This window comes from Silurus meridionalis, chromosome 12, assembly GCF_014805685.1.
Source record: "Silurus meridionalis isolate SWU-2019-XX chromosome 12, ASM1480568v1, whole genome shotgun sequence".
Classification (NCBI taxonomy): Eukaryota; Metazoa; Chordata; class Actinopteri; order Siluriformes; family Siluridae; genus Silurus; species Silurus meridionalis.
This window is the reverse complement of record NC_060895.1, coordinates 8417580-8442923: the sequence shown is the minus strand read 5'-3', so window position 1 is coordinate 8442923 and position 25344 is coordinate 8417580. Positions and strand designations below refer to the sequence as shown.

Genomic DNA, 25344 nt, shown 5'->3' with positions numbered 1-25344 from the left:
GAGATACAGTATGTCAGTCATAATAGCAGTTATTGCTCATTTATGCAGAGGCATGGGGTCAAACAGCAGCACTAACTACTAGTACAAAGGAAGGAGACATTGTGAATGAGCCCTGTCACGCTTCCAAGCGTCTTTACAACCAGCGGGTACATTTTTTGATATCCTGTAGCAAATGAAGTGCAAGCTTATGAATGCTAATCGCTCTTTAGAATAAGAAAGTAATTAGTAACAGCGAAAGGAAGTTAAAGATCCATTCAAGAGTTCAGCATTTATACATTTGAAAGATTTGACTCATAGGGTAGGGAATGGTTGCTTATACAAACTATCATTTCTAATATTTACTTGGTAAGGACGTTGGCTTATATTTAATTGTAGATGGATTGACTCTCTCACATGGACTTTCTGATGTCTCACACACAATACACCATGTAGCAGGCTACCATTAGGACCACTCAGAGACCCTGCTATTTGTTTGTGCTTTAGCATCTGACAACTTTGGTTGTTTTGTCTCTTAGGATATTGTTTATTCTACTGAAAGTGCCCCTGGTAAGGTATGAGCAGATGACACTAGTTCTGGCAATGCTACAGTGTACAATAAAAAAAAAAAAAAACAGTAATATTATTTTGTAACTTTATTTTGTGCATCTTTACTTCATCTTTGGCACACTTATTGGAAACAGCACATGGACACTACTTCTTGTTTTCTTTTTAAATGGCAGCCCCAGAGATACCTAATGCAGTCTGACTAAACCTTCAGCTTTAAAACCATTTAACTGCAGAAAATTACCTTTCAATCAATTCAAAACTGTATTAAAGACATTATTAAATATGCCGCACAACGGTCTTTAAAAATCATTCAAGCACTGTTTACTCTTATGTATTACAATTTAGGTGGAGGGAATGAAAAGGCTTGTCAATGTTAAATTTTGAAGCAGATTAAGAGCAAAGAAAAAGAGACGAGTCAGATACAGAGTCTGATGTACAGACAGCTGGGGGAAAAAGAGGAGAGAGGAGATATAAGACATTGACAGGCTGTGAAGAGAAGACAGAGCGTGCATTCAATTTAAACTATTTTATGTCTCCAGTCTAAAGAGCTTGACGTTTTTTGTTGGGTTTTTTTATTTGTATTTATTTGTATTTTTTTCCCATTACCACCCCAAACAGAACATTTTCATTTCCGTGGTGATTTCCATCATCACTCAACACTTTGTTTCTCATTACTATATTTTTCATATGGGATTTTATATGCTGGACAATATTTAACCCTATGGTATAATATTGACAGATGCACTTCAGAAAAAAATGCAAATCTGCAGGCTAATGTTAGTTTCCAGTCTGCCACTGATTACCTTATCGGAATTACATGTCAGTTTGGGGGTGGCTATAATCAAGTTATTCAGCTAACTGAACATAAAGTTAACATAATAGCATTGCAGCAGGGACAATGTCCATAGTTAAAAGTGCTGTACTAACATTTTGTTGTGCTGAATTAATTAGAAATTGTTGTTACTGGTCATGACAGTTTAGTACCACATCATGGTTTTGACATTTCTTTGCTACTGTGTCACTGGAAAGATGGAAATATCTCAGTCTACTCTGAATTGTGTTATACATCCGTCAGTAATTGCCATCTCCAGATTGCACACTGTCTGACAGGTCTGAGCCTGGCCACGTCAGGTTGCCTGCCTCAACATGTTTAAACGAGTTACCTTTATTACCACAGCGTTGTTCATTTCTCGTTTCTGATTGGTCAGAAAGTGTTAATTAATTTCCTACAGCTGCTCTAAAAGCAGTGGCTGCTATAAATATATGCTTAGGTTTATATTCGTTTACTCTTTTAAATATGTAATGTTATTTTTATACAATGTCCCAAAAGTCTTCATACACAGGTGACATTTAATCTTTTTAGATTTTTTTTTTTTTTTAATAAAATGTAACAACACATCCTGTATATGATTGTAGTTTGAAATTGTATCACACATGGAGTGTGAAAAAAGTGTCGTTTGAAGTACTTGCCATGTTTCCTGTTAAAGTCCATTGCAACCTTATTTCATAAGGATGATTTCAATACATTCTTCTTATGTCAATGGCTTTGTCACTTGTAAAGTCTATCTAAAAAATAGATAAGACAATATAGATTGATATAATAAAAAATATAAGCTAAATATCAAAATTATTTGGAAGACAATTAGCTAAAATCATCACCTACAGAGACTTTTGATACGCTTGTATTACAACAACTCATCTACAGAGAACATTGTAAAATGTGCTGTTATTTACCAAAGTAAATGTTGCACTGTTGCAAAACAAAAGTGTCTTATGAAACTTTTATGGAAGTTTCCAGTATGGTGGCTTAAAGCTTAAGTTAAAGCTGTAGGCTTTTTGAAATGGGAAATGAATGAATGTGTAACAAAAGTAGTTATAAATAGATACAAATAAATATGCCATATCAATCCTTAATAAAAATTGGTTAATGTTGGACTTTTGTTGTGATATAAGAGGAATAAAGCACTGATGTTAAAAAATGATGACGTGGCTGGCAATAGTAAATGTGCTTTACATTGGGCTTCACTACAGCACCACATTGTTGAGTATTTTTCTGTAACAGCATCCCTGTGGGCTTTTATTCCTCACGTATCTACTCCGGTGGATTTAAAATTAAGCTTGTACTTTAGATTTTACTTAACAGATATTAAAACTTACTTACATGCTTGTACCACCTTCTTCTTCTTTCGGCTGCTCCCATTAGGGGTCGCCACAGCGGATCATCCGTCTCCATACCACCCTGTCCTCTACATCTGCCTCTTTCACACCAACTACCTGTATGTCTTCCCTCACCACATCCATGAACCTCCTCCTTGGCCTTCCTCTTTTCCTCCTACCTGGTGGCTCCATCTTCAGCATTCTTCTACCAATATAATTCATGTCCCTTCTCTGCACATGCTTGTACCACCATGTTCCAAAATCTGATAAGACTTCTTTTATTACCTTAAAATAGCTGTTTAGTGAATAAAATGGTGTGGTTAGTCCTGATTTGATTTAATTCTCTTTTTTTTTCCAATATAATTTATGCTTAGTCATTTTGTCTCATGAAACCAATCAAGTCAATGAGTGCTTGAAAAATATGCCGTCATACGTCGCTCTGATTCTCTACTAAAAATTTCCTCTCCAATGTTTCATTGAAGAGTTTTAAAAGAAAACATTCATCCAGGAAATTCTGATGCCATTTGGGAGATCTGTTAGCATAAAGTAATTCTTGGGACAGACTGTCTAGCTATATCAATTGAAACACGATCATTCTGTTGCACATGTGTGGCTTCAGGTTAGAAGATTTTATCACTCCAAATCCCAGTTAATTCAATCACAGCGTAAACCTTGTTCTAAGAGCCAGCAAAGAGTCTGGAATATGTCACCAGAGAAAATTAATAGAATAATTACAAATGGAATAATTGCACCAGCAAAATATTTAGAGTATAAATACAAAGTGACAATATAGTAAATGGAATGTATAATTTTTTAAGGCGAATGCCTTTTTTTCTCGTTCCAGTTGCTTATCTTGTGCTGATAAAGTTGTAAAATTGCAAAAAAAAAAAAAAAAGGAAATCTATATTCCATTCAAATAGATAAGCTGTTGTAAATCTCATGTATCTTTTATCACAGGAACGACGACTCCAAAGAGCCCATTGTAGAAATGACGAATGAGGATGGGCTCACAGCCAATCACGACGTAGGGGGGCACACAGAGCCAAACGAGACCACGCCCCTAACTGAGCCAGAGTAAGTGTGTTATGTATGAGGGGATGCACACCACAGCGATTTAGGGCTATAACTGAATATGGTGATGTGTCCTGAACAAAAACACTATATAGACAAAAGTTTGTGGACACTGGATTATAAGATTCATATGCACATTTTGAACATCCCATTCCACATTTAGTCCCCATTTGCTGTTGTAATGAGACAACATCCACTTTTCAGGGTAAATGTTTCACTAGATTTTGGAATGTCAAACAATAAGGTTGAGGTCAGAGCTTTATAGCAGGCCACCCAAGATCTTCTACTTCGCCCCATGTAAACCATATCTATATGAAGCTGACTTTGTGCGCAGGTGTATTGTCATGCTGGAACAGGTTTGAGCCATATTCAAATGAACTGAAAGTTTTGACATTGGACCTCCTGGAGTGTTTAAAGGCTCTGGCATGGAGAAGCTGGTGTTGGATCTGTGATGATCACAAATGTTGAACTAGCTGAGTAGCTCCTAGTTTTATAACCACAAATGACTGTATAAGACTGTAGAAAGAACATTACTGGGGGGAGAACATTACTCATAATCTTACACTGTGCTCATGTTAGTTCTCACTCTCCAGTGTTCTGTATTGTTTAAAGACTATAATTACACTCTTGATGTCACCCAAATGAGGATGGGTTCCCCTTTTAAATCTGGTTTCTTTCAAGGTTTCTTCCTCATAACATCTAAGGGAGTTTTTTCTTGCCATAGGCGCCATGACTTGCACATCAGGGATAAATACACACCATTCACCTTAACTGTTGGTTTCTGTAAAGCTGCTTTGAGACGATGTCTGTTGTGAAAAGCGCTATAGAAATAAACTTGACTTGACTAGACTAACTGAAAGTGCTACCACATTCAAAAACATCCTTCACAAGTGTGTGCCTTCAACTTTTTGGTAACAGTTTTGGAAAGAAGTACATATGACAGGAAAGGTCAGGTGTCCCAATACTTTTGTTTTAAAGTGTATGAATACACATACTAACAATAGCCAGTTTTAGAACAAAACAAAAGCGTTTGTGGGTGTGTAATGTAGATGTCTATGTGTGCAAGGTAATTAGTTTAATGTAACTCCGTTTTCTCTCTCTGCCTCCTAACAGGCGACAGACAGAAGTCACGTCTACAGTGGTGGACTTGCCCCTGTCCTTGGCCACCAACTCAGACACGGTCACTGACACATTTGACCTGAGTCAGAGCAGCCCTGTTAGTGAGAGCACCACACTCACCTCCAGCCTCACAGCTCCTCCCTCTGAGCCCAAATCCACCCCGAAAACCTCCAGACCCTTAGACAGTTCCCTCCCCTCATCAGACCCTCCCTTAGTCGATCTGGCTGATTCTCAGGGCAGTATGCATTCAGATGGTCAGATTAAATCTGTAGAACTCGACACGCAGCCTCTAGCTTCTCTTACTCTTAGCACTGAGAAGGAAGCTGGAGATCTGGAGGCAGAGCCAATGCTTTTAGGAAGCCCGTGTGAGACCAGCACGATTGTCCCTAATCCGCAAGCCAGTGGTGGCCCTTTCTCCTCAGAGGATCTTGAGCTCCAAATAGATGGAGGTGCCTCACAAACACATTTCCCACAGGGCGGCTTACACTCTCTTGCTACAGTTGCCTCCGCAGACCCACCAGCTCCACAAAACGAGTACGAATCTCTCTAATTAATCGCCAAGTACATAGACGTTAATATTTTATTCGGTGTTGTCATTTCCTGTAAGTTTTCATACTTATTTCTAATGAATAAATCTCACAGGAAAATCCTGGAGAATGAGGAAATTAAAGCCGAGGACGGAGAGCTGAAGAAGATCCAGCCAGAAGCCCAGGCAGAACCAAACGCGGTGCTGCAAACGCACACCGTTGAGAGCAAGGCATGATCCGACAAGCCCAAAGACGAAGCGCGGCAACGTCACGATGAACACGCAAACCGTTCTCTCTTACAGTGCCCTTAATGATTTTTTGTTTCTGAAACAGAAAAGTGTATCAGAAGCTTGTACATTTCTAAGACTGAGATTTGGTGTACATGATGTACGTATGCTTTTTTTTTTTTTTTTTTTATTTTCACATTCGTTCTGGTTAAATGAAGCAAAACCTCACAGCGTTTCTGTTGCTCTTTTTACGTGAGTTGGCTGCACATTTCAAGTGTTTATGAAAACCAGGCATCTCGCATTCAGGTGAATCACAGCACATATTCGCTGCTAGTTTATATCGTATCTTTATTTTATTTACACATTTCTTTGTCGAAATGGAAATTATGACTATTTTTTAATCCCAGTTTTCCGAGGGCTAGTCTCGTTTAATAGTTCGATCAAAAATCTTGTTTACGCTCTGTTGCTTTTTTCTTCTTTCTTGTTTGTATTTGTTTGTTAACTGATGTTTGAAGATATATATTGGAAAAACCCACTTGACTTCATAATGCAGTTAAACACAGTGACCAAGTAGTATTCTAATCACCAGGTTAATTCATATTGTTATTTCACATCTATAGGAATATAATTGTTATTTTTTATTATTCTCTGAGAACTGAAATTGAATTTTTTGTTTGTTTGTTTGTTTTTTCTTCAAAACATTGCTTTGTGAAAACTTTGAACAGAAATATGACCATTTTTGTACCGTGTCCCTCCGGGTGAAACGTTTGTATTACTCAGCTGACTGTAAGCTTGTGCACTGTGTTTGTGTATTCTGTATGTTTTTTTTTTTTTGATTTAATTTAATTTTTTTGAGAATGTCCGCATAGCTTAATGGTAAAAGGTAGGCAATTTTTATTTGGATATATAATGATGTAAATTCGATAGCCGACATCCATCTGTGTAAAAGAGGATCGCTATGACACTCCTATCATTTCAAGTGTTCTTGATTCTCCACTACCAATTGCATGAAAGTCTGCTTTGCCCATCACTGATGTTCCAGGAAAAGTGTAGGGCACAGATGGCAGATTTGATCTATACGTGCATGCCCAGAGCCGTGTGTAGGTTGACTTTTTGGTGTTCAGCGTGCTATATATTTCCATCCAGCAGCAGATATTCAGTCTCTGGGGTACAAATAACAAAAGTGTAATTATCTGTGCTCAAGAAATATATATATACATACTTTATATATATATATATTTTCTTTTATTATTTTACCCACTTTCAATATACTCAGCCAGTCTAACCAAACAGTGTGCCGTGTATTTCTGAGATGGATTCTTATGAGGAAGTAAGGACAGTAGGACAGTGAGTAAAACTGTGCTTTAATCTGTTATGCATAAAAACATGTCATAAGTTGTGTTGTTCTAACACATTTTGATTAAACTAAAATGCAAGGCTATTTTCTCTGATTGTATTTTCTTGTGGTCAGTCTATATATTTTTGTGATGCATAAGACACGAGGTTCCTGATAACAACAAAATAATCTAGAACTGTAAAGGAAAGCATGTCAAATGCTCTGTATATCATCTCAGACTATAGTTTTGATACTGAGTTTTTCATGGTATGCTGCTTTTAAACCCAAATTTCTTCAACAAAAAAATTTGTGGATTGTTCCCTTTATGGCCAGCAGATGTCACTGGTATGCTTTGTGAAACCATAATTGGTACAACTGCTTTCAACAGTTGGAAGACCCTTCTTCTGAGACCTCTTGATAAACTTCTCAAACATTTTTTTACTTACAGTATGTGATATACTGTAAGGTCCAGGCACCCATTTATACAGATTTATACTAAAATTATACTAAAATTCTAGTAAAAATACAGCAAAATTATTTAAATATGATTAATAAAAATGTTTAATCTAGTAGAGTAGAACCAGCAGGACACAGGTCAAATTGTACTTTATTTATAGGTCTATTGTTGCATACTTGTAGGTCTACATGGGTTCTAGATTTTAACAAATTTAATGCAACTGGTTAACAGATTAAAAGCTATAGGAACTGAATATTATAATAGATATACTTATGATCTCTCTCTCTATATATATATTATAATACATATAATATATGCACACACAGACATATTTATATATGTACATAAAATCACAAACCCCCCGTACAAGCTTCCTTATTTATACATTTTTCTCCAAATTCATACTTTGACTTAATTTAAAATGAATTGTAAATAGTTATATATGTACATAAAATTACACACCCTGGTACATGCTTCCTTATTCTTGCATTTTTCTTCAAATTTATACTCTGACTCAATTTGAAATGAATTGTACCTACACTGATAAACAGATCATTTAACCTTGCGTAGTTATGACAGAAAAGACTTTAAACCTTTGGAAATACAGTGTCTTTGCATAAGTCATAGGATTTCTTATACAGTTCTATTTCTCATGAGCTGTGTAGCATAATTGCTGTTTGAGATCAGTGAAGTGAGGCGTGGGATTGTCTTCTCCGAAACGAGCAAAAAGAAAATAGGTCTACTGGGTGTTTTCTTCTGCATCAGAGATTTCGGGCTGAGAGGGTTGAAGGAGGCCACTGCTGTCTACTGTGACCACTCACACACTGCATCTCTGGCCTTAAAGAAGCACCATATCTGCTATAGAATGTAGGATATTTCCAAATGTTAGACAGCATTTTATTCGAGTTTCATCAATATGCACTCATGCAGTCGGCAGAAAGAGGTTGTGCTTCTTTGTTCTTGTAAGCAAATCTTCAAAGTAACAAGTGAAAGAGTCTGAAAATATATATGTCACACTATATGTGTACTCCTGCTGCCTGATGCGATGCCAGTACCCGATCTTGACACAGTTCTCCTGCCGTTTTTCTGCTTGAAGCTTCTAGACTTGTGACTCAGTTTCTGCTTCTGGTGATGCTCCTACAAGGATAATCTAAAAATTGCTCTTCCTGAACACAGTTTATATCCAAGTCTCAATCTCAACCATTCCTCAGGTAATATTTTAACTGGAAAGAATAGACTGGTGAGAACTGATACTCATCCAAATCATCCAAACAACTAGTTGACTTCAGAGTATATAATCCTGGACAGGTTAGGATTTATTTTCACACCACTCACTGTCATTCACAAGAGCCTTGGTTCCCTATTGAGCCTGGTTTTATTCAGGGTTTCTTTTCATTGTTAACTTTGGCTTGAGCTTTTGGGATCTAAATGTACATCCAGATTTAAATCCAGTCTCGTCTTAGTTAGTAGCCCAGATAAAACCCTTCAGAGAACTGCTGAACCATCAATTATAAAAGTCATCATTAACCAAAATTCGGTGTATAGCCATTCCATGTTTTGTGAAAGTAGGAAAAAACGTGAACACAGGGACAAATATGTGGACCTCCACACTGTGTGTAACCAGAGCCCATGATTAAACTGGGATTTCTGAACTCTATATCTGCTGCATCACTGTGCCATCTAGAAAGTAGAGAGGGTGTGTCTCAATCAGCTGACTTGTTAAGAAGTTAACTAGACTTTTATTGTCATTCCAACCATATACAGTACAGTACACAGTGAAACGAAACAACGTTCCCTCAGGATCAAAGTGCACTGATCAAGTGGTCAACCATTTTAGGGCTGTTTCAATTAATTGTTTAGTAAATAAAAAACCCACATTGCACCACAAAAACCATCGAGCGTTGATTCTCAGTATGTTTCCTTAACTGGATATGATGTCATATTCTGTGAAGCTTCTACACATGTTGGTTCTTACCAGTGTAAGAACAAGTGTATATGATAAGAGGAAGCTGGTTGCAAAAACCCAGGATTTTGTCCTTCCTATGGGAGTTTTTATGGAATTGGGAGGAGGACACCACAGACCAAAGGCCATAAAGTGATAAACTTAGACATACACTGTAGACAAACTTCTAAAAACAATGAGTTTTAAATGTAGAAGTGATGTATATTGGGTGCATCTCTAAAGCTATGAGTGTCTATGGCTGTTTTTTAATCAAAATAAATAGCATATAATAGAAATGTGTCCTAGAATGTGTAGGAAGTGGTAGCTCAGTGGATAAAATGTTAAACGTCTGATCAGAAGGTTATGGTTTCAAATTCCATAACAAACAAGATGCCATTTCTGGGTCCTTGAGCAAGGCCCTTAACACTTGATTGCTCAGATGTATTACTGAGAAGTCTCTCTGGATAAAGGACGTCTGTCAAATGCCATATACGTAACTCAAATTGATTGGAAGTTATCTATATTTGGTTCATCTCTAGATGATATGAGGGTCCATGTTCTTTTTTTTTTACCAAAAAAAGAATATCATATAATAGAAATGTGTCTTAACACACAGTGAGTGAAGATTATGGAGTGTTTGGAGGTATACAGTAGTTGGTGCATCTCTTGTGAGTGTCCATGTTTTTTTTGTTTTCGTTATAATAGAGAAGGAATAACATATAATGGAAATGTATATTGAGTGATTTTTGACCTCAGGTAAAGATTGGGAATTATATTCAGTGTAGTTGCTCACACACAAATCCAAGCGTCTACGTTTAAAGAGCCATCAGTCCCGCGAGACGACTCCGACGTCTCGAAGTTGTGACGTCACTCGGAGCCGCTGGTTGGCCGGCCGAGGACGCGACTCTGTGCGCGTGAAGCGGGTTCTGTTGAATCCAGCTCGCTCGCGCGCTGCGCTCAGGACGCTCTTTATGAACAGCTGTTGAATCACGCGCGGACAACCGGGTAAGCCGGAGTTACACTCCTTCTTTACTCAATACTTTTACGCGTTGATTGTTCAGAAGCTAGAGATTAGATCAACAAACTGCCATGAGACATTTCAGTGATTGGACACGTTTTCCGCTCGGCATTTCAAAAACATATCCAGCAAGTGCAATTTTTTTACTTTTTTTTTTTTTTTTTTTTCAAAACTGTCAACAGCAAACAAGCATCGCATCAAATAAAAATGAAGTCGATAGTATCTAAAAGAAAAACGCATGCATTTATTTCTTTATATTTTTTTCTTGCAACTTGTCACTCAGGTGCCATCACTGGGCTCGTGCGTGCTCGCGTGTGCCAGGTGAGCTTGTTGATTCAGTGTTGCTGATCTAATCTGGTGTCTAATCGGGTGTCGTTGATCAGATTACGACCTTCATTACGATCTCGGATCTCGGTTTTGATTAGTAATGAGTACGCGTGCGGTGTGTGAAGCGTACAACATGAATGGCACGTTTCCGTCGGTGGCATGGCATGCAAAGTGTTGCTTCTCCAGGCATGCATTCTGGATACGAGATGTTATTTCCGAGATGAGATCGGATACTTTTACAGCGTTCTGATCGACCTAGAGAGAAGGTTACAAAATAAAGAAATAAAAACATGTTACTGATTCCAGTTTGCACGTGCTAAAAAGATTACATTCAGGGTATTAAAGCTGTAATGATCATCTGCCATTACAAAGTCGTCTGTGCTTCTGTTATGCATATCAATTATGAGACGTGTTTAAGGCAGTTATAGCACTTCAGATGCACGTAATGAAGCGGGCCAGTGTTTCGGACATCTGTTGATTTGCAGAGTCACTGGTTTACTCTTTCCTAAAGCATTGTCCTCATTTAACCTCAGTGTTTTTATTTGTAACATAATGCAATTATTCAAAGGTCTGCTAACACATGCATACCTTTAGAGTACATGTTGTTCCTCCAGTTACGTGTGTAATTGTTCATTAACTTGTGTAACTGTTCATAAACCGGTTTTGAAAACAAGAGCTCTTTTAATCCTTTCCGATATATCACTCATGGCATTCAAATGTTTACCTAAACACTGAATGTAACTACGATTTAACAACAAAAAAACATTGATTTATTTTTGTTTAGTCATTTGTGTGAGGATTTTGGAGAGAGTGGTTAACATTGCTTATCCTTTCTGCTCTCAGATTAGAAAACCTAAGAAGCAAGAGGAGAAAGCTGTGACATGGTTTGTTTAATGCTGCTATGATGGATTTGACTAAAATGGGTGTGATTCATCTCCAAAACCCGGGGCACCCCACGACTCTGTTGCAGAAAGCTAACCAGATGCGTCTTTCTGGGACATTGTGCGATGTGGTCATTATGGTCGACAGCCAGGAGTTCCATGCCCACAGAACTGTCCTTGCGTGTGTCAGCAAAATGTTTGAGATCCTTTTCCACCGAAATAGCCAACACTACACTCTGGATTTCCTCTCACCAAAGACCTTCCAGCAGATCCTGGAATATGCCTACACTGCCACACTCCAGGCTAAACTTGAAGATTTAGACGACCTGCTATATGCTGCAGAGATTCTGGAGATTGAGTATTTAGAGGAGCAGTGTCTGAAGATCTTGGAGACCATCCAGTCTTCTGAAGAGAATGACATGGACATAAACACGAACGAGAATGGCACAGAAGATGATGATGAGCGTCGGATGAAGTATTTAAAGAGCACTTTGATCTCCAAAAAGCATTCCATACAAGAGGGCAGCTACAGCTCTGCTGGCCGCCATCGACTGGCCCTGGGCAATATGGTTGACAAAAAGCCATTAATGTCAGAGCCACTGGGCCTTAATACTATCAGCCCCACAAGAGCTGCTGTTGAAAGTCTGATGAGCATCGGCCAGTCTCTCTTTGCCGGGACTGTGCAACATGGCATCGGTTTCCCCCAAGAAAATTCTTCTCCATTGCTGGAAAAGATTAAGACTGAAATGATGCAAGTGGATGAGGAGGATAGCCACGAGGGAAGCTCTTCCAGAAATGGAGATGGGATAAGTGAGTCCAAACAGCACAGAGGCACGCCGGGAACCCCCACTAGAGGCACCGTCATCACTAGTGCTCGGGAACTCCATTCCACCGATGGTGTTCCTGAATCACATGGAGATGCCAGCCAAGTGGGACCAGCAAGCGTTGCCAGTCTAGCTGAGAGACATCTTGCAGCATTGTACAACCATAAGAATGAAAGCATGTTGCCCATATCTGTATCCATGGCTTCATCTCTGCACATGCCGCCCACCATTGCAATGTCTGCAGACTTTGGCGCTTATGGCGGGCTCTTCCACCAGAGCTTCATTCAGCGGGAGTTCTTCAGCAAACTGAGCAATTGCACAGCAGGGGCAAAGCACGAGGGCCAGCGGGAACGCTGCAGTGTGTGTGACATAGAGCTGCTGGACAACGAGACGGCAGAGCAACACAGGTGGGGCAAAATCTGTCTGTCTGTCTGTCTGTCTGTCTGTCTGTCTGTCTGTCTGTCTGTCTGTCTGTCTGTCTGTCTATCTATCTGTCTGTCTGTCTGTCTGTCTGTCTATCAACTATGCAAGCAAAGTGTGTCTAAGGCCAATAGAGAATGAGCCACTGTGTGCAACTTCCTGTTTCTCTGGAACTTTGTAAAATATACTTAAATTTAAGTTAATTACATCCAGCATCTTTACAGAATTTCACTGTAGTAACTTCCTGAATGCCATCTAACATCCACTTCACTATTTATCCATCTGTCAGTCCATCCATCCATCCATCCATCCATCCATCCATCCATCCATCCATCAATTTTTATATGTACACTGATGAATGGCTTCCAGAAATGCTTCTGTCCAAACCCACTGCTTACCTACTAAATCTGAGTTAGTGATGATTCACTTTGATTTGAGGTCTGGGATCCTGATCAAGTGATCAACAGCATGTGGTGGGAGCACATAGAAGCCTTTATTCTCATCCTAAAGCAACTCCTCCTCTGCAGGAAACACAAGTTGTTTGGTGCAGCTAACCCTAACCACAGCTCTCTTTTTTTTAGAGAGCCCAGTGACAGAGACTGTGTTTGATTTTAGCTGAAATAAGCCAATGCGATTTGTTTGTGACAAAGCCCATGGCGGTCATTAAAATATGCTAACATTATGAGACAAAGCTAAATTTGGCAACTCAATTTGACTCGCCACGAGAAACAGCTTAGATATTGGGGAATTAAAAAGTGGCCTTTGCATACAGGTTGCAAATCGTACGCAGACGCAACAGCACAGAAAGGCAGAGTGGCTCTTATTATGTCTTGTTATTTCAGACAATACAAGACACTACAGATATAACAAAATAAAAACAACACATATATTACATTAAGCCATTGCCAGTGGTTTGTTGCACTCCTTAAGTATGTTTGTATTAAAAAACAAAACAAAGTTTCATCTAATTAAAAAGTCTTCTATTTGCATACTCAATTATACAAAAAAAATTCAAATTCAAATATTGATCTGGTTGTGAAGACACTTTCAAGAGAAAGACTTTTTGCAGAAATGTTTGTCAGAATCTCTGTTGCATAATCAGTAAGGGTGTGAGTTTAAGTATAAATTAACTAACAATAATCAACAATTTGCAAATTTTAATTACATTTATCATAAAGTAGGAAACCCAATTATAGTTGCCAGATGTTCTTTTTCAACCAGTAATGTCTTTCCTAAAATGTTTATTATTATTATTATTTTTTTTTATTTTTTTTTGTGAAAAATAAAAAAACAGCATGGATCAATTCAACAAATAATATCACCTAGTACTGCAGGTGCCATATGAGCTCAGCTGTAACGTTACAAAATCAGAGCATTTCTAATTATTATTAAAAAATAACTGATAATGATAATAAGTGAATTAAACACTTAATTGAAAATTGTCAAAAACAGTTTTTAAACAGCTCATATTTCCGGAAAAAACACCATTTTTTTATTTGTCAAGTCAAGTCAAGTTTATTTCTATAGCGGTTTTCACAACAGACATTGTCTCAAAGCAGCTTTACAGAAATCAACAGTCAAGGTGAATGGTGTGGATTTATCCCTGATGAGCAGCCATGGCGAATTTGCTATAACTTGTTTTAAGAAGCATTGCTGCATAGCTGCCTTAGACTTTAGAGTTCTATTTGGGGGAATGAGCACATTCATTAATTTTTTAAATGGAAAAAATTTATATTTTATCGTTCATAGTACTTTTGGCAATTACTAAAATATTGTCTTGTCTGTTAGGTACTCATTATGCCAAAATTGATTAAATTCAAAGGTTTTAGTGCTAGCGCTAACCTCTAATGTTTGCATAATTTTGGATTTGGGTGATAGTAATCTGGTTTAACCCCTGCCATTCAAAGAGAAGACAGTGTGATATCACTATTCATCAGCAAGCCTGACAGCCCGACTGGGAGTAACCCTCCGGGAAGAGAGAGAGAGAGAGAGAGAGAGAGAGAGACACAGAGAGAGACAGAGAGAGACAGAGAGTAAGTGTTTGTGTGTGTGTGTGTGTCTGTGTATTGTACTACACCTGATACTCCCTTTATTTATTACTACAAACAAGCTGAACCCAGTGACACCTGGCCAAGTTTCTGGACTCCTGCCATCAAAAAACAAAAGCAAAAGTATTTGTAAGAAATATCTGCTCTGATATATCTGCTTCATGTATTTCATAATGTTAAAAATCTTCATCTCGGGGAACCTGATTTGAACAACCCTAATAAAAAACCTTCTGACGTCTGATATTATGACTAATGGTAACCTTGAAATGCCATCTGATGTGCATACAGTTGTAAAAGAGGTGAGGTGAAAAAAGACCACTGCAAAAGAGTTATGCACTCTGATCACCTCATGCTTCACATCATCAGTAATGGCTGGATGTGATAGTAGATTATTAATAACGCATTAATAAGTAAGCAATACAACTGTTAGTTTTGAGCAATGCATTTACATTGACATTCATTCATTCTGAAGACTTTTGTCCGGAGGAATAAGACAAACGATTAATCATAAGGTGGCAATAAACACGAGCAGCGTTCATTGTACAAGATTTCAGTTATTGTTCAAAAAGGTAAATATTTAGGACTGAAAGGGATAAAAGATAATAAGTACATTTAGATGCTCACAGAAAACAAAAGAGTTTTCAGTTGGTTCTTGAAGATTGTGAAGGACTCGGCTGTCCGGATGGAGGTAGGTCTTTCCACCAACAGTGAAAGTAAATGCTTATCTAATAATAGCAATGATGAGGGGCAACCTATTACACACTAAAGTGTGTTACACAACTAAAGATGATTTCACATTTGAATTCATCTTCATGGTGTTCCTCCATGTCGCATTTTCCGACATTTGGTCATTGTCGGATGACCAAAAATAGTAGGAAAAAAGTTTTTTCCAATTAAAACAAGTTTCTGTAATCTGTACTTTTGTGAAGTTTATATTTTAATTGTACAGTGCATTAGTGTTTAGTCTTTCTGTTTTACCTCCAGTGCTTTTTTATTTATTTTATTTCTGTTCTTTACACCCATGTCGGTATTTCACATGCACAATCTCAGGTCCTGCTTATGATGTGGTATGGCTTTCACTGATAATCTACACGAATCAACAGCCTGTGGTACTAAGAAATCAGCCCTAACCTTGCTACTGTGTGTTATACGATTCATTAAAAAAAGTCAGAGAATACAATATGGAAAAAATAACCTTATTGGAAAACATAATGTTGCAGTTAATGCTTTTTATCTTGATGTATACGTGATTTGTCCCTTGTACTAGATCTGCCTTTCCACTGAGTGGGTTTAATGTAACTAAGCTGTGTACTCACAATACACTCTAAGCAGCCAAACAGATAAGTGGTGTGTGTGTGTGTGTGTGTGTGTGTGTGTGTGTGTGTGTGCGCATGTGTACGTATAGGGATTCTAGGAACTCAAGAGTTATGGAATCTCTTGTTTTGCAGCCGATTTGTGAAATAAGAGAGAGAACAGCTAATGATCAAAGCAAATATTAACTGGTTATAAATAGTCAAATAGTATAAATAGATATTTGTGTTGAGTTGATTGGATTTAGATTTAGTGCGGCCAGTTTGATTAATCAGTAATCACAAAGTAAGCAACCGCATGACTGAAGCTCTTTTCTATTCTGGTTGCTGGCTTTTGTTCATGCTGAAACATACCCGTGTTCTCGGACCCCCTCGGGGGCCTGAGAGATGGTCCCTTGTCTTTTTAACTGCATCTTTTGTTTTCAGTCTTTTGTTTATTCGATCTATGCATCTGTGCACTAGAATAACAGCTCTAAACCTAAATCTAAGGTGCTATCTCAAAATCTGTAGATAGAATTTTGTTTTTCACAGACTGTAGGTGAGGACACATTGCTTAACTCATACTAAGAACATAATGGCACAGGTATTAGTATAAGTAGACAGTCTTAATAGGGATGCGCACTGAGAGCTCAACAATACCCTTCAAGTCATTAGTGGTTTGGCCTTACAAACCTGTAAAAGATGTACCTTAAAAAAATCCTGTAGTGGGGGAGGCTTTGCTTTGTCATGCTTCATTAGTAGCCCAATCCCTGCCTGTCCAGAGACTATGGGTATTGAATGATCTTTAAATCTCTGTCATCTATAAGAACCTCCGGAATCCTGTTGGTCAAGGCTTTAAGTCCTCCTGTATCACATTGTTCCACCCCAGAGCATATTATCAGTCACACACAGGATGCTTTCAAGCCTTATCTCAACTGAAAAGCATTACAGGTCAACTCCTTTGGGGTCAGGTCAAACCACTGACCTCTGGCCCTCCTACAGTGGGTTTTTGTCCCTTTTCTAGAATTGTTTCTTATGTTCAAACCCTCTTTTGTGTGATTCTGTGTGTGTGTGTGTGTGTGTGTGTGTGTGTGTGTGTGTGTGTGTGTGTGTGTGTGCGTGCGTGCGTGCGTGTGTGTGCGTGCGTGTGTATGTTTGGAGGTAGCTGTGGGGGGAAATTCAAGTCTTAGATTGTAAATAAAAACTTAAAAACAAAATTTAAATTGTTTTAATGGCTTTCAAATTAAATGCCTCTTATAGACACTAGTATTTTATAGGTACATGTGTCCATGCATACAGTTAGAACGATTCAAATAACAAACAAAATCGAAAGCATGTTACGTTAAATGTCATGTAAATCGATACAGAAACTGGACAGCAAAACCCTTAGATTAAAGAAAATAAGCTGTTTAGAAAAACCTTGTCTGGTTCCTCTCAATGTTCCTCTCCTTGCCGCATTTGCCACTGTCTTGCCCATCAGGAACAACAATTATAAGGAACATACTTTTATCCTTTTTATCTCTTATCTCTGTAAAGCTGCTTTGACACAATGTCCACTGTTAAAAGTCCTGTACAAATAAAAATTAATTTAATTAAATTGAATTGAGCAGTTAGTATGGAATCATCACTGGAATTATGGAGGGCACGAGTGTCAGAGCTGTCCACGTCACACCTTCTGACCAATCAGAGAATTCACTATTGTTATTCAAATATAATACACCTGCTAGACTGAAAATGCTAGAATTCTAAAGGATAATAAAACATTCTAGATGCTTCATGTGGATTTGCTGGAAGTGTCAAAGAGTCCAGGTTTAATATTAAGATTATGATTTAGGCCAGGGTTATGGTTAGGATTGACGTCATTTTTTTCATTTGTTATTGTTGTTTGTTTGTTTTTCTGTTATTTCACAGTCTAATTCGTGAATTAATGCAGCAGCTCATAAAAATTAAAGTAATGATCTGGCTTTTAAAACCCATCTGATTTTCTTTAATCCAAATTCGATTTTATTGACTTTTATGCTGAACGCTAGTCAGGGGGTTTATGATCTTCATTAGAAGTTAATGTGCATCTTTAAGAAGAGCATTTACAGTTTTACAGTAAAGAAAATAAATAAGGCCATCGATTGTTTCACATAAACCACAGTCGAATGTGGCAGTTTTTTATACTGAATACTCAATTATTAAACAAACCAAAATCACCAAAATATTGAGTTTATTTCCAAGTCAACCAATAAAATGGTTCTTGGGATAATTTCCTTTAAAATAGACATTCTCAAGGGCTTCAACACCCCGTCTATGGGACTTAATTACTTATCAAATGTGATTGGTCTTACACTGCTACAATGGACTGCTACATTGTTGGGATTTGATGTGTACAGAATATTTCTTTCTCTAGGTTCTGATAAATATGAAGTATATTCTCTCGAATGAGAATATACAATTTATATAGCATGAAAAGCTGCTTACAGAGATGACTCATTTTATTTTTAAAAACATGCCTGTCGTTCTACCTTTAAAAAAAGATTAGCACGTCTGTGGCCTGTTTTTTGCTATGAGCTGTTGTGCTTTCACTTCATTTTGCACAAAGGAGACATTATTCTAATTTGGTTGAAGTCTTTATTTTTTTTATGTTTAACCACAGTGTGACTTCATGTAGTTTTGGAGGTATACAGTATGATGTTTCCTGATAGCTGTGTAGTCCTGATTGTTAAAATTTTTTTTTATTAATTAGCCTAATAGTGAATATATTTTTTGTATGTTATCGATGCTTGCAAATTAACTTAAAGATTTTTCAGTTTTTGAATGTTAAGTTAGAGAAGCAAAATCATTGGTGGCTGCAAACATACTGATCTCACTTGACTGATTAGCAACTAAGGGTAAAAAGTAATAATTTGCACACTTGCCTCGGGTGTCTATGTTAGTGATTTGTCCACCCCTGTCCAACAGTGTCTACAGACGAAGGCTATTCTAGGCAAAAGGTCTCAAGTTCTTCTATTCAAAGTACCTGTTCTTCCATCTTTATTAACCCAGCATTGTGTAGGTGTTTTGTTTCAGCATAAATCTTTATGAGGTTTATGGATAACACAAAGCTAATGTTTTGGAACATGATGTAAAAGTGAGTTTTCACACTAAAACTTACATTCAAGGCCTCTAGAAGGACAGTTCAGGGAAGGACAACCAGTGGACCGACTACATGGTCATGGACATCCAAGGCTCAATGATTCACATGGGGAGTGATCGCTATCCCGCCCTGTCCAATCTCACAGAAAAGCTGCAGTAGCAAAGATTGCTACAAAGGTTCATGCTGGCCATGATAAAGAGTATGACTAAAAAGTCAGAACACACAAAGAATTACAGCTTGCTGCGTATGAAGCTGTGTAACCTCAGATCAGTCAGAGCACCCATACTGCGTCCTGTCCACTGCCAAAAACACCTACAAGGAGCCCATGACTGAACCATGGAGCAATGAAAAAATGTAGCCTGGTCTACTCCTGTTTTCTTTAACATCATGTGGACCGACATGTTTGTTTTTTGTACATCACCTACCTAGGGAAGAGATGGCACCAGCAAGCACTATGGAAAGAAGGAAAACTGGCAGAGGCAGTGTGATCCTCTGGGCAATGTTTTGTTGGCAAACCATGGGTTTAGGCATTCGTGTGGATATTATATTGATGCACACCACCTACCCAACCATTGTTGTAGACCAATTATGCTCTTTCATGGTAATAATATTCCCAACGGCAGTTTTTCAGCATAATAATGCTCAACGCCACACAGAAAAAAGTTTCAGGAATGGTTTAAGGCACATGTTGACCTGAGCACTTGTGGGATGTGTTGTACAAACATGTCTGATCCAAGGAGGCTTCACCTTACAACTTATATAATACAACAATATAGTTAAATTTGTGTCTAATCTGTTTGTAGCAGATGCCAAAGCACACCTTTAAAGGTCTTGCAGAGGCCTACACACATATATCCATATATATTGGATGTTCACAGTAATAGGCAGGTGGTATTAATCTGTATTACAGTGACAGAATCAATTAATGTAATAAACATATAAGCTGTAAATCAACATAACTGACCACAAATCTAAAGATCTGACCTTTTGCTGGTTTTTGCAAGCCTCTCTATGTTTACAGTAGAGAGGGGTTGTGTTTAATAGTATATTTGCTTGATGAAAATTGCATTAGCATGGTCCTTGGTTGCTTTATTTTAAGATTTCTGCTACAGTTTTCGGAAATGCCTTTCTTACAGCACTCTCATTGGTAATTCAGTAGAGCTGTAGTATCCCTCAGCACACATCACTTCTGGAATTGCTCTCTCAGTGGGAAAGGTGCTCCAACAGGGCCCGGCCTGCCATTAATCAAAGCCACTTTCTAGTGGCCCACTCCAGAAACACAAGCTCTCGGCCCTGTCTCAAACAGACAGTTCAACGATTTGTCTCCTTAGAAAAAGTAGACATTTTAATGTCTGAATTTTAATGGGAATGTGTAACAACTGCCTGTAGAGACTAATGGACCATTATCTTTTCACATTTGTTTTTCTCAGTCCAGCTGGAATTGTTTTTCCCCCCGAGTGATTGAACGAACAGTCAGCACCATGTGTATTCATAAGCTTTGTACTCTCCTTCTTACATTTACACTTGGATTGTTTTTTTTAATTTAAATAATATTTTAGCAGCATTTGTGGATCTCCATTCCAGGTAACTGACCCTTCATTGTAGTTTTTTAATGACTAGTGCTGAGTGAAAAATATATAGAAGTAGAATTGGTTTCTGCCCAGGATGCTGTGCACAAGTGGTATCTGTCTGTGTTTTTGAACATTGATTAACTGGCATTAGATGTATTTTGCTTAAGCTGACCCTTGCAGAGTTTTTCTAAGCCTTTAAACTGCTGTGCTCTGGGTGGCTGTTTAGAAATTGTTTATAAGTGGAAGTGTCAAACAAACTACTTTGTAACACAGTCAATGGCAATCAAATCTTTTGGATATTTTACAATATTTAAGAGTTGTTCCTGTAATGGTTTGATTTATAATGTTTAGTAAATGTAGAAAAAAATATTAATAACATTATAAATCAGGCCATCAGGCAAGAGGCTATTTTGTCTAATAGGTGTTTTTTAGTCACACTACAGATTTTGCTTTAAAGTTAATACTAGCACTGTCTATAAGTATTTCATCTGTAGGCTTCACAGGTTTGCCCTTTAAATGGGTCTACCTTTAATAAAGCACTCATTCTGAGTCTTGTTTGGATCTGAGAACAACCAGTTAATCAGAGTTACATTTTGTTATCTTGTAATATTAAGTTTGGGCCGTGCCAATAAAAGGGATTAAAGTGTAATAAACCACAAAAACATCAAGGTGTTGAAAACCCCTTTGACTGGCAATGTACATAAGAAGTAGTAATTGGTAGCCAGAGTGTATAAAAAAGGTGACATTTTAAGAACTAAATATTAATTTGTTAATTACATATGCTTAGGTTCTACTAATTGCTTCAAGTCATTGTCTACCTGGGCTGAGTAATAGTAATTTTTATTTTTTTTTAGAAACAAAGGGAGTTTTGTCACATTACTGCATGCTGTGCATGTCTGTCAGTGGTCTGGGGCTACTGATTATATGGCACTAATAATCTAGCAAGAATAAAGGTTACGGCCACAGCCTGCTGCTCGGATATGTGGCGCACGCGCCTGCAGTGTGTCTGGGTGTGTGGCTGGAATTCATATTAAAGGGCTGCAGTAGGGGGGTGGCAAGTCATTGATATGTATAGCATGACTCAGATAAACAGACCATGCTACCGAGGATTTCAGCAGCATTAAACACATTCAATTGGAAACAAATATTTGAACAAATGAGGCAGATTTGAAATTGTCTGGACATGAACATAGACCTGGTGTTGTTTTTCTTTACAGGCTTCCGAAGCTGTAGCCACTCTATTAAAATGGACTGTACATATTTGTTCAGGCTCACTCTAAAGCATGTGTTTAATTTTTCATAAATCTCGCTATTCCTCTCAAACCATCAAGTCACTCTGTTTGGATGGTTAATACTTTATTAGGCTGCAAAGATGGCCGTGGAGGAATCCATTTCTCCATGGGTTAAGTTGTAGCTTTATCAAGTCACATTTTATATGTAGATGTTGTGCAGGTGAACAGGCATATGTAATTGAAACAAATTTTCAGGAACAAAATTATCAAATTATCCGTGCTGGCTGCAAGGCAGATAAAATATTTTATATATTACTTTATTAATATTGATACATGCATGCTTATATAAATGCATTTATTGAAATATGCAATCCTTTTTATTGCAAGCTAATTCACAGGGATTTACCTGGTATTTATATATAAATACATATAAACAGTTCTAACCTATCAGATGAAAGCTTCAAAGTAGGAAGTGTGAAGACTAACATGTCCTTTTTTTAAGAAATGTAAAGCCACCCAATGCATTTTTCCAGGCATCAGTTACCGCTGATGCTATGTCACAGTTCAACAATGCGACACTCGGAGGAAACCCCTAACTGCTATCTTTTGCATGCATGAGTTTACAGACACAATTGGCTATTGTTTCTGAGATTGACAGGGAAGAGTGTTACACAATCAGCCACCCACCCCCCTCACTCAGAAAACTATAGTGAATTAGTTATATAAATGAAAATTGCCTATATTTGAGAAAATGTCTTACTAATATTTTGATTGTGAAAATCATTTATGCAGTTACAGGCATATTTGAAACATTGCATTGACTTGCTGGTAATTCTCACAGTCTTCACAATAGAGCAACTTTCTTAGAAGAATGTAATAATCTATGTGATAGAATGTTTATTTTATTTTGCCTCCTAGGCATTTACTTCTTTGAGACATACATTTTGCTTTAAGGTTCTTTCTGCAAGAAGACAAATACCAAAATATCTACTGTAAACATGCTAAATTGCATAGACATTTCAGTCTCAATTTGCCGTTCCAGTGATTAATGCAAACCTTGACGCTCCGTTTGCTATAGTTTAAAGCTCAAGTACTATTCCAAACATATTTCACAGACAAGTCGTTTGTAAACAACAAGCTTCAGCATGAACTCAGTAGCTACAAATAATTCATTTTCATTCAAATCATCTATTACATTTCTACAGTGTGCTCATATACATACATTTAAGGAATTTGTGTCCTTCTGAGCATGTTTGCCTCTGAATGCTTTCCCAATAATATTACTACAGCGACTGTAAGGCAAAATGTCTTGTTTTTTTCTTCTTTCCACAGGAAACTGCATAGTGACATGAAAACCTTTGGCTGTGAGTTCTGCGGAAAACACTTTTTGGATAGCTTACGGCTGAGGATGCACATGCTGTCACACTCAGGTACAGATCATGATTATGTATAATAAATTATAATGATACTAATATTAACATTCCCAATCTCCATCATCAAATGACCAGCTGTTAGATGTGTGCTTTAGTTTTCTGTAGTTCCCAATACTGTAAAGTATTTACACAAGATAGAACCTTGCACTTTGATCACACTGGTGGCATGTACTGTATTAGTCACTGGTCAGTTCCATCCACCTTCATTTCTGGTAAACCTCCACTGGTTTGTTCATTGAGAAATTGGCAGAAGCCCAAGTAACGCAACTGGCACAGATTCAAACAAAAATAAATGTTGGATCTTTTTATTTTATTAAATAAATCGAAAAAAATGTACATGAATATATATATATATAAATTCATAATTCATTCTTTTAGTGAATTGCATCAGACTGTGTGAAATTACATTTATTGAAATTGTTTATTGTGCTTATTATTGTTAATAATTATTTGTATTTTTATTGGTATTTTATGAGGAAGTCAGGTGTGTCAGAAGTATTTGAGGGTGGTGCAGGACAGGTATGAGGAAAGTCTGACAGCAGTGAAGTGTGCAGTAGGAACGACAGACTGGTTTAAGGTGAAGGTTAAATTGCATCAAGGATCGGCTCTGAGCCCTTTCCTGTTTCCACTGGTGATGGACAGGTTGATGGATGAGTTTAGACAGGAGTCTCTGTGGACTATGATGTTTGCAGATGATATTGAGATTTGTGGTGAGAGTAGGGAGCAGGTTGAGAAGTGCCTGGAAAGGTGGAGGTACACGCTGGAGAGAAGGGGAATGAAAGTCAGTAGGAGTAAGACAGAGTACATGTTTGTGAATAAGAGGGAGGGCAGAGGAGCGGTGTGGTTGCAGGGAGAAGAGGTGGAAAAAGTGGAGGAGTTTAGGTACTTGGGGTCAACAGTGCAAAGTAATGGAGAGTGTGTTAGAGAAGTGAAAGGAAGACTGCAGGCTGGGTGGAGTGGGTGGAGAAGAGTGGCAGGAGTGATTTGTGATAGAAGGATATCTGTGAGAGTGAAAGGGAAAGTTTATAGGACTGTGGTGAAACCTGCAATGTTGTAAGGTTTAGAGACTGTGGCATTAAATAAAAGACAGGAGGCTGGAGCTGGAGGTAGCAGAGCTGACGATGCTGAGAAGGAGGAAAAGAGGAAGGCCAAAAATGAGATTCATGGATGTGGTAAAGCAGCACATGCAGGTAGTTGGTTTGAAAGAGGCAGATTTAGAGGACTGAGTAGTATGGAGACGGATGATCTGCTGTGACGACCCCTAATGAGAGCTACAGAAATAAGAGGAAGAAGAAGAAGTTTATTGTGCTTAATATTATTTTGTTGAAGGATCTTATAGGACAGCCTCAAAGACTGGATTCAATGCACATTCTTCCTGTTCACTTGCAAGCCTACTTTTTTAATATTCTTGTCAGGCCCAACACTTTTGTTTTTAGCCATTTGTGATATTTTCTAATTAGATTTGTTCTGTTTCCCTAAAATATGACAGTTTATTTACCTCTTGCACCTGCCCATGTACACCATAAGTGCATTACTGCAAAGAATTAGAAATATGTGAGGAATTTGCTGTCAGAATTCCAGTCTAAGATCTCTCTGTGAGTTTCCACGTCCCCTCCCATTTCTTGCTCTTTCTCTCTCTATCTGTCTGGCTGTCTGAGGGAGCACTGTTGCTTTGAGATCGTTGGCGGTACGCCAGTTCTTCCCTCGCTCTGATGACATCATCAGCTGCCTGCAGGTCTGGATGTTCTGCCAGCATTCCGCCGCGTTTATGATTGCTCGCAGATGTGTGTCCAGGAAC

At 37.9% G+C, this 25344-nt stretch overlaps 2 protein-coding genes across 5 annotated transcripts in view; both read left to right on the top strand.

Moving 5' to 3' along the window:
- Positions 1 to 7088, top strand: part of ncam1b (neural cell adhesion molecule 1b) — a 121084-nt gene extending 113996 nt beyond the window's left edge. For all 4 annotated transcript variants that reach the window (XM_046862758.1, XM_046862757.1, XM_046862756.1 and 1 more), the window contains 3 exons: positions 3661 to 3777; positions 4888 to 5427; positions 5536 to 7088. In XM_046862758.1, the coding sequence (XP_046718714.1) occupies positions 3661 to 3777; positions 4888 to 5427; positions 5536 to 5656 (778 nt within the window). In that variant the 3' untranslated portion in view covers positions 5657 to 7088. The remainder of the gene's footprint in view (positions 1 to 3660; positions 3778 to 4887; positions 5428 to 5535) is intronic.
- Positions 7089 to 10257: 3169 nt separating this feature from the next.
- The window catches only part of zbtb16b (zinc finger and BTB domain containing 16b), a 44397-nt gene continuing 29310 nt past the window's right edge, over positions 10258 to 25344 (top strand). Inside the window, exons 1-3 of the mRNA XM_046862765.1 lie at positions 10258 to 10387; positions 11571 to 12839; positions 23446 to 23543. Of these exons, the coding sequence (XP_046718721.1) occupies positions 11629 to 12839; positions 23446 to 23543 (1309 nt within the window). The 5' untranslated portion in view covers positions 10258 to 10387; positions 11571 to 11628. The remainder of the gene's footprint in view (positions 10388 to 11570; positions 12840 to 23445; positions 23544 to 25344) is intronic.